The sequence below is a fragment of the Mustela putorius genome, unplaced genomic scaffold, assembly GCF_011764305.1.
Source record: "Mustela putorius furo isolate JIRA1106 unplaced genomic scaffold, ASM1176430v1.1 tig00000145_pilon_pilon_pilon, whole genome shotgun sequence".
In the NCBI taxonomy this organism is placed as follows: Eukaryota; Metazoa; Chordata; class Mammalia; order Carnivora; family Mustelidae; genus Mustela; species Mustela putorius.
In genome coordinates this window covers 15,807,053-15,823,792 of record NW_025421294.1, presented here as the reverse complement: position 1 = coordinate 15,823,792, position 16,740 = coordinate 15,807,053, and the positions used below count along the sequence as shown (strand labels likewise).

General features: G+C 38.5%; 2 protein-coding genes across 7 annotated transcripts in view; one reads left to right on the top strand and one right to left on the bottom strand.

Annotated features, from left to right (window-relative positions):
• Nucleotides 1-11,022, top strand: part of TCERG1 (transcription elongation regulator 1) — a 62,553-nt gene extending 51,531 nt beyond the window's left edge. For 4 of the 6 annotated variants that reach the window (XM_004744695.3, XM_013052338.2, XM_004744694.3 and 1 more), the window contains 6 exons: nucleotides 3,539-3,703; nucleotides 4,030-4,212; nucleotides 6,329-6,508; nucleotides 7,265-7,348; nucleotides 8,653-8,753; nucleotides 9,952-11,022. In XM_004744695.3, coding sequence (XP_004744752.2) covers nucleotides 3,539-3,703; nucleotides 4,030-4,212; nucleotides 6,329-6,508; nucleotides 7,265-7,348; nucleotides 8,653-8,753; nucleotides 9,952-10,153 — 915 coding nt within the window. In that variant the 3' untranslated portion in view covers nucleotides 10,154-11,022. Of the gene's footprint in view, nucleotides 1-3,538; nucleotides 3,704-4,029; nucleotides 4,213-4,536; nucleotides 4,668-6,328; nucleotides 6,509-7,264; nucleotides 7,349-8,652; nucleotides 8,754-9,569; nucleotides 9,660-9,951 lie in introns of those variants that run through there. The other 2 variants (XM_045075330.1, XR_006605334.1) reach the window with 2 other exon arrangements.
• A 1,896-nt stretch (nucleotides 11,023-12,918) lies between these two features.
• On the bottom strand, nucleotides 12,919-15,343 carry GPR151 (G protein-coupled receptor 151). Its single transcript, XM_004744693.3, has one exon. The coding sequence runs from the start codon at nucleotides 15,315-15,317 to the stop codon at nucleotides 14,061-14,063; it is 1,257 nt and encodes a 418-aa protein (XP_004744750.1). The 5' UTR covers nucleotides 15,318-15,343; the 3' UTR covers nucleotides 12,919-14,060.
• Nucleotides 15,344-16,740: the final 1,397 nt, after the last annotated feature.

Here is a 16,740-nt window from a genome sequence, read left to right as displayed (position 1 = left end):
CCTCTTTCACTGTAAATAGCAGTAGTATTGGGTGACATGACTTTTGTCAGAAATACCTGCAATTTCCTGATTACATGCTTATTGGGCTTCAGTGTAGATCCTTTCAGAATTATTTAACTGTCAACTTTTTTTTTTCCCAAATGATTATGCTTCTCAGGAAATGTGCAAAATTGAGTGTTGAATTAGTCATGTTAATGAATTGTTTGCTACTTTTGACTTCTAGTAATAAAACCTATTAAAAAGAGAAGCAAGTAAATAAGTGATTGCTACTATGTGATTTATACAAATTGAATGTTTTTCTCTTTGCATTTATAACTAATGTTCTTTTTCTGAACACTTTTTTTTGATAACTATTTTGTGTATTCTGTTTTATAACAAGTGGATAGACTTTACAGTTTTGTGCTGTGCGGCCTGTCAATCAGTTCAGTCTGACAGCTGTCAATCACTGATACGCAAAGTATTGTGGGATTCCCTAGTGAGGAAAGAATTGGTATCTCTGTGTGGTGACTTTAGCCTCCCGCAGTTCCGGTACTTTATATTTTTTTAGTCTTTTTCCTTATGAAGTGATGAGAGTTGTACCCAGAATGTGTTAACTGTAGTAAATTAAATAGACATTACATCTAAATAAATGTAATATATACAGCTTTATTTTCTTCTGATTGTAAAATTAATTCTTTGTAGGTTTGGTTTTGTATCATTACTTAATTTTTTTTTTAAAAAGGCTAGAAATTACTAAAGTGAAAACTTCCTCAACCAGTTTAAAGAATGCAAAATTACTAACCAGGTCATGAAACAGAAATCTTTAAAGTAAGGGTTTAAATATAGTTTATTTAATATTCACATTCTGAGAAGTAGCTGGTTAAAGAAGTTCCTTCATGACTTCTACTGTGCATTTATTTTTATGAAGTATATTGTGTGTACCTTTTTTTTTTAATCACAATTTTTTTTAAATCACATAATTGGGTGGTGATTAGTGCTAGTAGCATGGGGCTGGGATATTGGAGTTGCTTTATGCTTGTGATTCTCTAGTTGCTGTTTGTAGCATTGAGGTAATGCAATTAATAGCTGAATAGTAAAGGTTTAAAGGTAATTACTTGCAGATTCAAAAACCTCTGAAGGACATTGACTTTTGGTGAAGTTGCTTTTTTTCCCCTTTCATTAGACATTTTTAAGCTAAAGGGTAAAATCATTTTCATATAGCTTTTACTGTTAATTTTCAGTTTTATTAAAAAAAAAGTCACTAAAATTCTGTTTATTTTAATGGGCTGTTTTATAGCTACCCTCAAGGTTTTTTAAAATTTTATTGCAATTTTTTTATTATAACCAATTTTTATAAAATTATGGTTTAAGTAATATACTTTTTGGAACAGCACATTTGAAGTTGCATATGATAGAATTAACCCTCTCATAAAGTTGGCATTTTTCTCCCTACCCTCCCTTAAATTTCATTTTGAACAAGTTAAATATTTTTGTTACAGTACATAAGGCTAGGGAGACTGTTTTTTCCTATTAAACTGAACCGCTTAGATGGTAAGTTACTTCCATTTGGAGAGAGAAGAAAATAGGGGATATAGGGCTTTGAGTTGCTGCTAGAGTAACTTATATATAAATTTTTTTGACTTTTATGCAGTTGTTAAGTAATTCCCATATAAATAGCAGCTTTGGTAAACCATGTAATTAGCCTGTCATGGTAGTATCCACAATGAAAGGAAGTTTAACTTTATTTAAAGTTCACTTTGTTTATACATCACACATTTTTAAAAACCTATATGATAATCCTTACTTCATAGATTTCATGTCTAATATGTGAAAATTTGTCCTAAGTCAATTTAAATTCCTATGGCTTGGAAAGATTCCTGTTAGATACAGCTTGCATGCTTTATTTCACATAAATTTTGTCAATTTTGCTTTGTGGTTTATATGCATCTAGGAATTGGGTGTTCATCATGTCAGATACAGAGTACACAAGATGAACAGAATTGTTAAATCACTGTATCAAGTAGTTTCTTTTTCACTGTCTGGAAATACTGGGTTTATGAGTATTTCTTACTATTCCAAACAAAGGCAAGAGTTAAGTTCAGTAGTAAAGAAATCCAGAGCTAGTTAGCTCTTTTTTTTTTAATCTCTAATAGGGAAACTTGCTTGTAAACTTACAGCTGTTTTACAGAAAAGACATCATTTTCCCTTTTAATCCGCTCATAGGGGAAGTGAGGGTTGGAATAGGCAGAAAGAATGATTCCATTCCTAATTTCTCAGTCCCTTGATCAGGTGGGAAGTCAGGATGTTTTAATCCCTATGGGGAGGAGAGGTTCTTGACATGGTCAGAATCCTCTATTAAATTACTGCTACCTCATCTGTCTCCCCTGGTAGGAGTACAAGATAATTTAAATGAGACTAAATTTTTAAACAGGACCTCAAAGGTGCATAAAAATAAATGCCTCCTTTATCCCTTTCTTCCCTGTTTAAAAAAAAAAAAATGAGAATTACAGTTTGGGAAAGGGATTCTAAGTATTTTACATGTTGACACTAAAGGATTAATACCATTTCATACCCTTGGTATTATGTTACTAACTTGGTCCTTGATTGGTTAAGAATGTTAATTCATTAAAACTTTTATTTTGAGGGACGCCTGGGTGGCTCAGTTGGTTGGGCGGCTGCCTTCGGCTCAGGTCATGATCCCAGCGTCCAGGGATCGAGTCCCACATTGGGCTTCTTGCTCCGCAGGGAGCCTGCTTCTCCCTCTGACTCTGCCTTCCACTCTGTCTGCCTGCGCTCGCTCTCTCTCTTACAAATAAATAAATAAAATCTTTAAAAAAAAAAAAACTTTTATTTTGAGTTCTTTAATGGTAAAGGCATATATATTTAATGGCTAAAAAATACAAAAGATCTAAATAAAGTTTATGTAATGATCGATTATGACCATAGAAATTCTGTATATATAAGGGTGTGAACATTGCTTTTTTAAACTAAATTACAAAAATTTGCCCTGTTTTTTTTTTATCTCTTTAGACATTTGACAATATACTTTCAATTTTCAAATGAATGTGACTGTCTTTCGAAATTCACCTTTTGTAACAAAAAATGTTATTCGTCTACTTTTTAAAATAAGTCATTCTTACTGTCTTGATATTAAAGTATAATTTAGTATCAGTTCATAAGCCTGAATCTTACCTAAAAATAAATGTGAATTCTTATTTTCAAAAAATGGCAGTTCTGAAATGCAAAAGTTAGAAACAACCTAAGATTTTATTTTTCTGTATTTTAGTAATTTCACTGGAGAAAATTATTTATATTGAATTTGGTAGATTTTAAATGAGAGCTTAATGTGTGTGTTGATTTTTTATATTTTTCCTAAAAGAGTGATTCTGATAATCTTCTTTACTAAAAATTACTCCACTCTAAATACATGTATTTAAAAAGTTACTAATATTCCCATCTTTAAGGTAAGTGAATAGTTTTTTCTGGTTAAAATGTTTGCATATGAGGAATTTCTCATGGCACATTTCCCCCCTATCCTACTACATGTTTTGAAATACAGATTAAATCGGATTTCTTTGAACTGTTATCTAATCATCATCTGGACAGTCAGTCTCGATGGAGCAAAGTGAAAGACAAAGTAGAAAGTGACCCACGTTACAAAGCAGTGGACAGTTCATCAATGAGAGAAGACCTTTTCAAACAGTATATTGAAAAAATAGCCAAGGTAACTGTTGCGTTTACTTGTACTGTAAGCATGGAATAATAAAATTCTTAATTGTATTAAAAAGGTATTCACTCCTGTTTGGGATTTGGAGTTTTTCTTTTTGGTATGCTTTTTTTTTTTTTACCCCACAAGATATTATTTATCTATTTGACGAGAGACAGCGAGAGAGGGTTAGTATTCTTAATATAAGCATCTTTAGTAGTTGGTGTGGAAACAAGGTATAGTGTTTAGGAGTATCCTTGGTAAAAACCAGGTTTGAGATTTTTTATTTGGCAGCTAGTTACTTTGTGGAAACATATTTTGATACTGTAATTTTACTTTTACAGAATTTAGACTCGGAAAAAGAAAAGGAGCTTGAAAGGCAAGCCCGCATTGAGGCAAGCCTTCGAGAAAGAGAAAGAGAGGTCCAAAAGGCTCGTTCAGAGCAAACAAAAGAAATAGACCGAGAGAGAGAGCAACACAAACGAGAAGAAGCTATCCAGAATTTCAAGGCTCTTTTGTCTGACATGGTATGTATTACTCTTGTTTTGTCCCCCACCCCTTTATAGTACTGGATATTAGAGATCTATTATATTACGTTGTTAGTGAAAATTTTCATATTTAAATTGATTCTGAGAGAATTGGTATTAGCACCCTTAGAATAGGAAAACCCTAGTTATTTAACATTTTCAGAGATTAGATATTTTGTGTATATAAAAATTTATGATCTTTTAGTCTCAAAGGTAAGTTCTTTATTCTTGATGGAAATCATGTTAAAATTATCACATACTGTATGCCACAGTAATAAACAAAATATGCTGAACATAATTAAACCTTTTTCTTTGATGATTCAGGGTCACTGTGATGATGAATTATTGTACATGTAGACGGTGTGAGATCTAGAAAGAACTGGAGGTGTACTAACCCCAGGAGATACCCTGGAATTTTCTTGAAAAACCCTTCTGCATCACCCAGGGTTGTTGAGGTGTGTAGGGTGTTCTCTGTACAGTGAATGCCCAAGGCCGCTCTGCTGTTTTACTTGTTTTGTTCCTTCTCCCCGTCACTGTCTCTGTTTGTCTTCTCCTCCTCTTCTCTTCTTTTCGTTACTACTGTCATGTCTTCTGATTTCTTCCCTTTCTTCTGATGATCTGTTTTCACTTTCTTCTTCCTGTTCTCTGGACAGTTACAGTCATTCCTTGATTGGTTTCCTTGCTTTTACTTTCCCCGAATTCATCCTCCTTATTGCAGTTATAGAAATCTTCGTAAAAACCAAATGATTTTGTCACTCTCCCTGTGGCTTACAGAGAGAGAAGCTTCTCTGTGCTTCTAGTGGTCATCTACATTTAAAACTCCATCTTCTTAGCATAATATATTAGGCTATTCATTTCTTAACTCCCCAACCTTCTGTTATGTTACCCTCTTTGGTTTCCTCTCTTGCCCCCTAAGCTCCAGCGTGTCTGAACTTAACTCTAATGAAACCATACTCACATATTAATGAATCCTGTCATTGCTCATGCCAGCCCCTCGACCTAGAATGCTTCCTGCTGCAGTTACACATTCATTGTTCAAGATCACACTCAAATCTCTCTCTCTGGTGAGGTTGATCTTGACCCATCTAAGGCAGATTTTTTTTTCCTGTTCCCCTTTGCCACCTTGTGTTCAGCATACAACTCTGCAGCCCTTGCTACATGCTGTTGGGATTATTTGGTTATACGCCTCTTTTCCCTTAAAGTGAGTCCTTGGGGTGCCGGGGTGGCTCAGTGGGGGTTAAAGCCTCTGCCTTTGGCTCAGGTCATGATCCCAGGGTCCTGGGATCAAGCCCCGCCCGCATCGGGCTCTCTCTCTGCTTAGCGGGGAGCCTGCTTCCTCCTCTATCTCTCTGCCTGCCTCTCTGCCTGCTCATGATCTCTGTCTGTCAAATAAATAAATAAAATATTAAAAAAAAAAAAAAGTGAGTCCTTTGAAGGAAGGGATGGTGTCTTACTTGTTTTCCCAGTAGTATCAAGCTCTGTGTTCAGCACATGGTTATCGATGCTTGATAAATGTTTGTTAAATAAAAGTTTTTGTATTTTTCTTCTTTCTTACCTGTCTTTCCAGCCTCCCATATTTCTTAGCATTGGTAGCAATGTGACTAGCAATAACTTGTGATGCCATTTGCAACTGTGAAGCGTACCTTTCTGCTGGTTGTTGAGCCAACCAGGATCCGCCATGTCTTCTCTTGTTAGCCATGTTAATTCTTGCTTATGCTCAGAAGTGTCACTTCCCGTATGTAGTTGTTAGGAACACATTTGAGCTCAAGATTTTTGAGTGGCTTTTTTCCCCTGTGACCTCTCTAGTATATAGTAAGATACTTCCTGTTTTATTTGTTTCCATTTCATGTACTAAAAGTTGGTAAGATGTTAAACAGAAATTCTTCTCTTCATCCTTCTCCAGTTCTAAATCCATACTTGACAACTTAGGTGAGCTCTCAGCGGAGGGCTTTCTGGCTTTACAAAAGGAGATTTTCAGTGACTGCTTAACTAAGGTGGAATCATCAGAAGCTTTTATTACTAAATGTATCATTCCTAAACTAAATAAATAAGCCTTTTATTGTTGAAATATGAGAAGATAGGTCTCTGGTGATAAAATTTTTTGGTTCGTTTTTAGGTACGGTCTTCAGATGTGTCATGGTCTGATACTCGGAGGACTCTGCGGAAAGATCACCGTTGGGAATCTGGATCCTTGTTGGAAAGAGAGGAGAAAGAGAAGCTTTTTAATGAACACATTGAAGCACTTACCAAAAAGAAGAGAGAGCACTTTAGGCAACTTCTGGATGAAACTTCTGCAGTAAGTCCCTTGTTTTCCTTGTTTTAATCTAGATGGGCCTTTATGAATAATTACAAAAGTAAAACATTGATGTGATTATTGGCATCATGGTCTTTAGAGCCATTACTGGAATTCATGAGTTTTGTGATACTTTCTTCTCTGACTTTATTTCTCCTTTTTTAAGTAAAATGTTCATGGCTACTTACTATATAGAAATTTACTTCCTTCTGTAGTTTCCGTATTCGTACTTGCTCTTGTAGTTCATAAGGTCCTAGCTGTGTGATCATTGATCCCTCCTGGTGAGTTTAATAGATTCCATCTTTCACCCCATTTTCAGTTTGGCACCACGGCCAAACTAAAGAAGCTATCCAGAATTTCAAGGCTTTCTTTTCCAGTTTATGTTACTCTTGTTTTGCCCCCCGACTCCTTTATAGTACTGGCAGTTTGTACCCTCTCGTTCAGGTTTTCTCCTGATTATCTGATATCTTTTTGGTGATGGTTTCTTTAGAAGTTAATGGTATTACCTATGGAGACACAGGGTTTGCAGGTGATAGTCTTAAGGCCACATTGAAATAATGGCCATGAAAATAACTCTTGTGGCAAGCCAAAAAGAAATTGCATTAAAGCTGCTTCCCTTGCTTAACTAGTCCTGTTACATTTGGGCATTACAAGAGATGCCAGGTCAGTGTGATATCATGTACTACATGTGCTGCCCATTCAGCCCTCTCAATAAAAGTGAATTGTATTCATGTTTTTTTATTCACTTGCCTTTCAAAGATTACCTTAACATCCACATGGAAAGAAGTAAAAAAAATCATTAAAGAAGATCCTCGGTGCATTAAGTTCTCCTCCAGTGACAGGGTAAGAGAGTTTTTTCTGAGATTTACTACTGTCAGTTTATAAATATTAACTGGGTGCTTAATTGGTACCACTAGTATCTTGACCAAAATGAAATTGATGGTTTTAGTTGAATTACTTTTAAGAGTATGAGAAATAAATCTGAAATTTAAATTCATATTTTTTGTCTTGCGCAATACATAAACAGGAAAGCACAGTAGAAACTAGAAAATTCAATCCTTGGGGTCAAGCCTGTCTTCGGGGATGTTAGAGCTTTAATGAAGCTCTAGTTTTTATTCATTATATAGTCTGGTCCCGCTAGGTAGATGTATTCACGCTGCTACCAGGCGGTCAGAGCGTATGAGCCCTCCTAGCAGAATGCTGTAACACCACTTCTTGTTCCTCTGTGCTCCAGACACTGGAGTAGAGGAACATCAGACGAATGAAGTTTTAGAAACCAAGCTCTGTTCTGTTGCACTCTGCCTCCCGTGTGGGAAACGAAGTCAGCTGGGTTCTGAAATAGTGATGAGGCTAAGGGAGCCATAGCTGACTGCTGTCTTATTTTAGCCCTTTGCCTTTCATTTGTTCTCCCATCCCCATCATTCTCCTTGCCTGGTTGGTTTCTCCAGGTCTAGAGTGCACAGCCCCATAGATTGACTTTAATAAGTTGGATTGTAGACGGTGTGGTCTACAAACTACACACAACTGGGGAAGAGTGGTAGACTGATAGCTGACAGGTCCAGTTTTAGTTTCTGACTTTGCTGATTGTTCACAATTGACAATAAGGTCTTTTAAATTTTACTTACTTTTTGTCCAAAGAGTTTATACCCATCATTCCTATTCCCTTAGTAGAAAAGCTAAATGCTCAGTATGACTTAGTAAAGTTATGACTGTTAGTTGGCGTTCCCTGTAAGTCATACCACCTTATGGTCTTGGTGCTGGAAGAGAGAAATATCTAGTCTGTAGGAAAGGCACGTTTACCCCTTAATCTTTTTATTTTTTAGAGCGTCTGCCGCTTGAGGTTGTTAGGAACATGAAGGGAGATAGTCTCATCAAACCCTCAGCAGTGTGGCACTTAGCAAGTCCTCAAGTCTTAGCTGCTGCTAATACAGAGTATGGGACCTTGTTCTTGGTTTCTTTCAGTCTTAAAAATGTACTTTGTGCATTTTGCATTTTAGTGAATGTTACATGAACAAAAATGCACCTTAGTGCCTTTTCCTTTTGAATTATTTATAACGTGACTTACAAATAACTGGTTTAATAAGTAATTGATTCTAACTTTGGAATTAGTGACTTTTTTTTTTTCTAATTTTACTGTCTTTTTGCAGAAAAAACAAAGAGAATTTGAAGAATACATCAGAGACAAATACATCACAGCCAAAGCTGACTTCAGGACGCTTTTGAAAGAGACCAAATTTATAACCTATAGGTGTGTGCAATGAAATGTTTCATATCAGCAGTCATTGTCTTTACTAGTCCTTACTCTAATGGCCAAAGCATTCTTTGCATTCACACACATGTTGACATTATTAATTTTTAGGAATAAGAAGAAGCCAACTTTTACCAAAGGCCAGATACAGCCCATATATACGTTACCTTTTTTTTTTTTTTTTTTTTTTTTAAAGAAAGGGCCCAGATGTCAATTCTTATTTTGTGTTACCCACCCATCCAGTTTTTTAGACACACTTTTGTTTTTACTTCACTGCTTTTTTAGGAGTACCCCCTATTTAAGAATTGTATTCATGAAGCGACTTTTAAAATAATCCTTCACTATCCATTATCTTTGCTTCCTATGAAGACTATTCAGTGTTGTGGAACAGGTTGAAAGCTTGAAATCATCTTATTTAAGCTCAGCAAAAACATTTTTTTTTTTAGACGATAGCAGTTTGCTAGATACTTTAAAAATCTTAAATGATAAAATCAGAGTTTTGAAACAAGATTTCTCTGTAACATGCCCAGTAGTTCCACATTCCCAACAGTTTTACCATCAGGAAAACAAGTTAACGTTGCTTAGCATTCAGTGCACAGGAAACAGTTTTGTTTCATGCTCCAGCTTTTCTTCCTTTAAGAGAAAACTTGGAAACATCTTAATGAAGGGTATGTGCACGGGAGGATAGATAGTGCTGAGGGTGTGGTTTTTAGGTATTTTGTCATTGGATTTTTTTGGTCAGGATCCTTAATGTTTTGCATCAGCTTGGGCTTTTAAATTAGATGTGAAGTAAGACTTCTTTCTACATTTTTATAGTTAATTTAGTGAAAGATGTGAAAGTGAAAGCTTGTGAGAGATGCTGGGATTGGCAGCCCCGCAGACTGAAGTCCTCTGTTCATCCACAGAACAGGTACAGCACGGGCAAGATTTACCTACCCACCCTCAGCCCTGATCTGGAGGGACCACCAGTAGGGGCGGGAGGGTAATTCAGCTTCTGAGGCCCTTTCACTCCTTGGAGTCTTTGCTGAGGCGACTTACAAAGGTGACCACTGCAGTGAAATTTTTCTTAAAAAAAAAAAAAATAATAATAATAAATAAAATGGAAACACAATTAGGAACTAGATGGACATTTCCAGCTCATTTCTGAAAGACCTAGGAACAGCAGTCAGTAATTCTTGGACTTCTTTTCTTATTTCAGATCCAAAAAGCTAATCCAGGAATCTGATCAGCACCTGAAAGATGTAGAAAAAATCTTGCAGAACGACAAACGGTATCTAGTACTAGACTGTGTGCCCGAGGAGAGGCGTAAACTGATTGTGGCATATGTGGACGACCTGGACCGCCGGGGTCCACCCCCGCCTCCCACAGCGTCAGAGCCCACAAGACGATCAACAAAATAATTCTCAGTACTCTTCCACAGGGGGATCTTCATTCAGAACGCTTGCATGAGCCAATTTTCAGGTTTTTACATGTATGTGCATTAGTCAAACTATTGCAGAACCATCTGACGAACAGAAGGAGAAGCATTCGTGAACCGTTTCTGAACAGAGAACACTTTGGAAATAATTTATGCTTTTCTTTGTGTGGCATGACTGACATACATACTCAAATATAGGCTGTCTCTAGTAAATCTAAAATCTCGAAGCTAAAAATCATCCTTTTATGAGGTGTGGAAGTCAGTGACTTTGGTGACGTTCTTTCTAGCAGTGTTAAACATGCAAGACGTAAGAGCATTTGTGGTTTGAACTCACAAAATGCAAATACCACAGACTCCAAGAAAACCTAAGTTGGGGGTTGTTTTGTTTTGATTTTGTTTTTTAAAGCGGGTAAAAGAGAAAACACTGAAAATTGAATTCTTATCTTCCAGAGGCTAAGATTATTATAATGGACATACTTTTACCTTTGTCTCTAAAGAACACTTTAGTTTTGTTTGTTCACTTATGTGCTTTGATTATCCCCTCAGAATTAGAGGCCAAGTCTTGTTGTTTAGCCTAAGAGAAGATTTATTTAGTAATTTCTTCTCAGGTATGGAACCATGGTCATAACTAACATGTTGGCCAGAATAGGACTGCTGGTTAAACACATTTTATTTACCATTAAGTGATCTTTATCAATATTCTGGATTAGACAACAAATTATCTTTCTTGGGTGTTCCCTGTAAACTATACTCCTGTTTGAATGTTAAACTTTTGTTTCTAAAGTTAATTTTAAGATGTTTGAATGTTCAGTTTATGTATTTGAACTACAATAAACCAACCCTTTTTATATATGTGGATTGTATATGATTATTGTTAAAGAATTTATTAAAAAATTTCTTTTAAACCTGTTCTTAAAAGCAGAAGGAAATGTAATTTGGCACAAAGAAAGCTGACTTTACACCCTAAATATCACAGTTTTTAAAGGCTTGAATATAATAAATTATTTGCAGTATAAAAGGGAAGGAATGTAAAGAACCATTTTGGTGCTCAGTCTCCTAGCAATATCTTATTGCTTCATAGCAAGAAGACCCAGATTTGTTTGTTTGTTGACTTGTTTTTGTCTTTTATATCACCATATGGCTGATTGATGCCTTCTTGGCATCCTTTTGGTGTGTCCTGCACAGCATACTCTGATACCCACCTTTGACCCCCACTTGCCCTTTCTAGCCGTACCTCCCCAGTTTAGACTCCTCTCATTCCTTCATAGATTTCTCATTCCGAAGTACTACCGAAACGCTTAAGAAAAATATGTTAATTGGATAATTTATTTTCCCTGTTTGCTCACACCGGCTGTGACTGCAACAAAACATAAAATGAGGAAGAACCAATAGGTCTGTATTTGTATGCCATGTGCACGCAGACACACATAACAAGCATACATGGACTTGTTCACTTGTTACTTAGTACTTGTATATGAAGTGCCACAGAAATTATATATGTAGGAAACTGGAGTTACCTAAGGTCTTAACCTCTACAACTGAAAATTAACAAAATATATTTCTCCCTTTTTTCGAAGGTCATTTTTGTAATTCTGTTGAGTGGCTTTTAAGTCCTGTGAGGAATGAAACTGCAGTGTTTGCCAAAAGGAACACAACTATTACAGGAATATAATCCGCAAAAGTGAACTTTGTAGAATGTTTTATTTTATTTTTCTGAATTCCACAAGTATTGTTTGCCCATTCGCTACTTTCTGTTCCTCACAGGTGAAAAGTGTGAAAAAAAAATGCTTTGGTGATACCTATTCTAATTTCCACTTCTGTTGTTAACTATTTGGGATTAATTTGTTCATTTAAGGTGCAAATCAAACTTTACTATGCAGATTTCTTTAAAAGATCAAGTCAGGACTGTGTAGGTTCTTAATGAAAAGGTCATTGTAATTACACTGTCTCAAAATGTCCGTTTTGACTTGGCACTTACCAGCAAACTCCTTAAAAATACTTGACTCAGTTTATCCAGAGACCTGTATCAGTGTTAAGGTCTGAACTCCCCATTAAGTCCCCATTAAGTCCCCATTGTGCCAGATGATGATTTTGAAAGGAGGTTTCAAACAAAGACAGCTTTTAAGTCTCCCAAACTGTCTGAAATAAAGCAATTGTTTTTATTTGTTTACAAGTTAGAATGTCAAACACTGGAAGCTTACATCGAACATTTACTATATATAATGAATAGTCTTTAATTCAAATAGCTCATCACAGACGATTTGTATAACTATTGTCTCACAAAACAATATTTGGATATTTGGGTTAAATTGTACTTTGTGATCTTGTGAGCCTTAAAATAAAATTTGTAATGAACCAAGTAAAATGAAAACAGCCCTATCTTCTGTGTTGAAAAGCAAACCACAACCATTTGTAAAGACAACAAACAAACCAAAAAACCCACAGACTGAATATTTTTTTAAACGTAAAAGTTCTGTCCACAGCATATTTTTATATTTTAACTTCTCCATGGCTTCTCCAGGCAGTTATTTTCCTGAGGGAACCCCTCAGTGCAAATACCCCAGAATTCCATTACAAAGTAATCAAGAATTGTGGCTAAGTGTCCTTATATCTAATAGGGAAAGAAATGTATCATAATCATGTTTTATCGGGTATGCTTTACCTTGCTGCAAAATGAATAGTTACTGCCTTTTTATCCGAACTACACCAGTAATATGTTTGGGAACACAATTTAATAGTCTGCTTTTTTCTTTTTCTTTTTTCTTTCTTTCTTTTTTTTTTTTTTTTTTTCCTGTATTGCCCTTGTGCTGTTTGCTTTCTTAGCCAAATTCTCTTTTGTATCCCTGGAGTTTTTCTTTTCATACTATTTTTTTTTTTTTAACATAAGTACTTCTCTTGTTACTCTTGATTATCTTTATAACAAAAACCCTTAGGTATTTTAAAACTTGGGCGGGGGCAGTGTTCAACTTGAGTGTTCGGGAGATATTTAGTATCATTTAACAAGAAAGATGACCATCCCTATTCCTTCTTCTTACTTGGAGGTTGCCTGCAGCAATTGCTACCTTTATCATTAGTTATAGCTTCTATTTGCCTTGACTGGAAGGAGGTATTGGGAGGAACAGGTAACTGGGAAGAGAGAGAAGGGCAATAAAAAGTTCTTTCTCCATATCAGAATTTAGAATGTCATGGTAAGGTGCTAAAATCCTCAGACTTAGAAACTGAAGACAGAAGTAGCTTTACAAAGACAAGTGAAACACATTATTGAGGATAAGGTGAAGTGTGAATTTACTTAAACTTGGGTTTGAAATCAGTCCACAGTAAAGTGGTGATCCTTATTCTGTCAACTCTAGTCATGGAAATTCGATATGGATTAAGTAAGTGAAGATCACTCCTTAACATTCATTAACGTGTTTAAAATCTCTTAAGTGGAAGTAGACTTGGAGCTTTGGTTATATGAAATAAAGTTTGGTAAGCAACATTAAGGCTAGCAGGTTCAGGAAGAAAGTAAAAGGAAAGGAGTTCAGCTTTTGGCAAAGATGGGCTCTGCTCCGGCCAGTGTAGGATGGTCCTGAGGAGCCCCCAATAAAACCACAGTTGTGAACAAGGGACAAAATAGCTGGAATTTCTAGTTGTGTGTGCTGGAAACATCTCCACACAACACTCAGCTTAACTCTGGATAGCCAAGATACAATTCTGAAACACAATCATTGCCCCTACCATGGTGTTCTACTTACCAAATTGCATGTTTCAAAAATGCATACTGTGAAGCATTTTTGTAATTCCTAACGTTAGTAATTTTACTGGGTTATATATGGTCAAGGCTGTGGTGTTGGCAAGCAGCAGTAAAAGTCAATACGATAATCACAATTTGTTTTGCTTTGAAACTTAGCCTATTTGTCACAGTCTCCTGTCTCCTGATCTTCGTGTTCCCAGGGGACAGGGTCATTGTCTTGTACACAAGGGACTGTGTCCCTCTCATGCCAAAACTGCTCTACATCAGGGAGGATGGGCATCTGTGCCTTCTCGCTCTTCTCTATGCCAGAGGAGGGAGAGCCAGTTTTCTCCTTCTCTGGTATGGATGTTGGGGACTCGGGAGCTGGAACATCGTCGGGAGGGGCCTCTGAGTGGCCAGCTGGTGTTTTCTGAGACTCTGAGGCAGTTGGTTGCTTTTTGGTTATCATCCATTTCCATAAGCCTTTCAAATCTTCCTTGAACTCCTCTGACATCACTAGAAAAATGAGAGGATTTGCCGAAGAGGTGGAAAACACGAGGACTTGAGACAGGGCTATAAAACCCTGTGGCGGCGCCGGGCCTCTGGCCTTCACGTGCCATACCCACAGCCAGGCTACCCATTCAGGGAGCCAGAGGACCGCGGAGGTGACAGCGATGCTCAGCAGCATTACTGTGAGTTGCTTGGAGCGCATCTGGTTTCTGAGATTTTGAGTCTTGGTTCCTCGTTTTCTACACTGGCCATAAGCTCTCCAGAAATAAAAACTGGCAAAGAGTGATGGAAGGCAAAATGCCAGGAGAGGGTAGAGCTTCCCAAACATGGCCATGAATTCTTCGGCCACAGGCGGTACATCCATGAGGCACATTTCAACACCCTCATGAAGCCTGGTGGTGCTGAAGAACCACTCAGGCAGGGGCAGCAGGCTAGCCGCAGCCCAGATGGCCACGAGCACCGACCAGATGGTGCAGTTGTGCATACTTACTGGCTTGGCTGGGGCGCTTGCATACATGAAGCACACTTTGGCCACTGCAACGATCGTCAGGCTCTTGGCTGCCATGCACGTGTGGACGAACCAGTCCGAGGACTTGCAGACAAACCAGCCAAGGTCCCACACACTTTTGAAGTATGCTGTAGCTCGGACAGGTGCCGAAAACAGCAGGAGGGAGAGGTCGGCCAGGCTGAGATTCAGAATCAGGGAGTGGATCATGGACGGCTTTCCTTTCCAAGCGCTGTGAAGGAGAACGCTGATCACGCAAACGTTCCCCGTGAAGCCCACCAGGCACACGGCCACCAAGAGAGCTGGGACGATGGTCCTCCAGTCCTTTGAGTCAGAGGGCAGGTACCCTCCGGCAAAGTGGAGATGAGCAGACATGTTCATGGTGCTGGAGTTGGCATCTGCAAAGGCAGCTGCCAGCATCACCTTTCCCACGCAGCTCGTCCTTACAGAAGTTAACTTCTTTCTGTCTTTCTCCCTTGGCTCTTCTGTGTAGGAATAAATATGCTGTCATCCCTGTCAGATGACGCCTCTGGACCCTCCCCTTGCTTGTTTCCTGAGAGCAGAATGTGGAAGAAGATTGACTGCTCGCCTCTGCTCTGTCGCCTGTGAGACACCGCCGCTGCCCTGAATGGCCGGCAGCGGGGGTGCTTGGGTCCTGCTCATTAGCAACCCTCAAGTCACATCGTCAGCCCCATGGAGTTAAAACCCCACATATTCATAAATGATAAATGAGGACAACATACATGTAAGTGGGATATATTCTGGGGGGGGGGGGGTCCCGAGCCAGTCAGGCAATTATTTTCAACCAGCTGTTTCTAAAACCTTGACTGCCGTCTGTCATTCCGGAACCACTGCCTCTGACCGAGGGACTTTTAACACTTCAGTCTGCCCCAGAATCCCCTGTGTTCCCGTTCTGGGGCGGGGGTGGGGGGGTGGGGAGGGCAGGGCAGCGGTCAGGAGCAAGGCCCAAGACGGTGCGTTTCCAACAAGTTCCCGGTGGTTGCGGAGGTTGCAGGTTGGGGGGGACCTGCCCTGTTTTAAAGCAAGAACCAGTGCTGCTTTCCCCCCTACACATATGAGCCGCTGCCTCGACCCAGCCTCCCCACCAGCAGCCGCCTGGAATCAGACGTGCAGAGCTGGAGAAGGAAAATACAAACGGTAAAGGCGTCCTGTGTAAAAATCTCCCTACAGATGACTTTAGTCTGTAGCTTAGCCCAGCGACTGTGAGCTTTTTCGAAGTGATTTTAGATTCTGAGTTACACTATGTGAAATACGATTTCAACAGGCGAGGACGATGAAGACAGCAGAGTGATGAATTAGGCGGCTCTGCAGAAAGCCAAGATGTACCAAGACAAGAGGAATAAAAGAGAAAGAAAGAAGTCCTATGTGGAAGATCTTTAAGGCGTTTTAAAGAAAGTTACATCTTAACATTGGAAAACGAGACAGTTCTTGGAAAAAAATGATTCTAGAACCAGTCATGACACTTTACGGTGGTTAGTGGCAAGATATTCTGGAGGAATCAGAGGAGCCAGAATCGTTCAGGGGAAGGGGTTGTGGGATTGCTGTGAAGATGTGTCCTGCTCTGAGTGCAGCTGACCCAGAAATGCTTAGTGTTGGGCACTGAGGATGTGCTGTGCTTTCCAGTTCGTCTCTGGAAAGTAAAGGGATGCCACTCCCAAATTCCTCAGAGCCCCAACCTCACCTGATAAAAATGGATGGGATAGACAGCCATTGACGAGTGGGAAAGCTCTTGCTGGGTTTCTTTGCATCTGTCTGCCTTCCCTCTTCCTCTGGAAAGTCAGGGTACTTCGGAAACAGTAATGGGGCTGATGCCTTGTCCCAG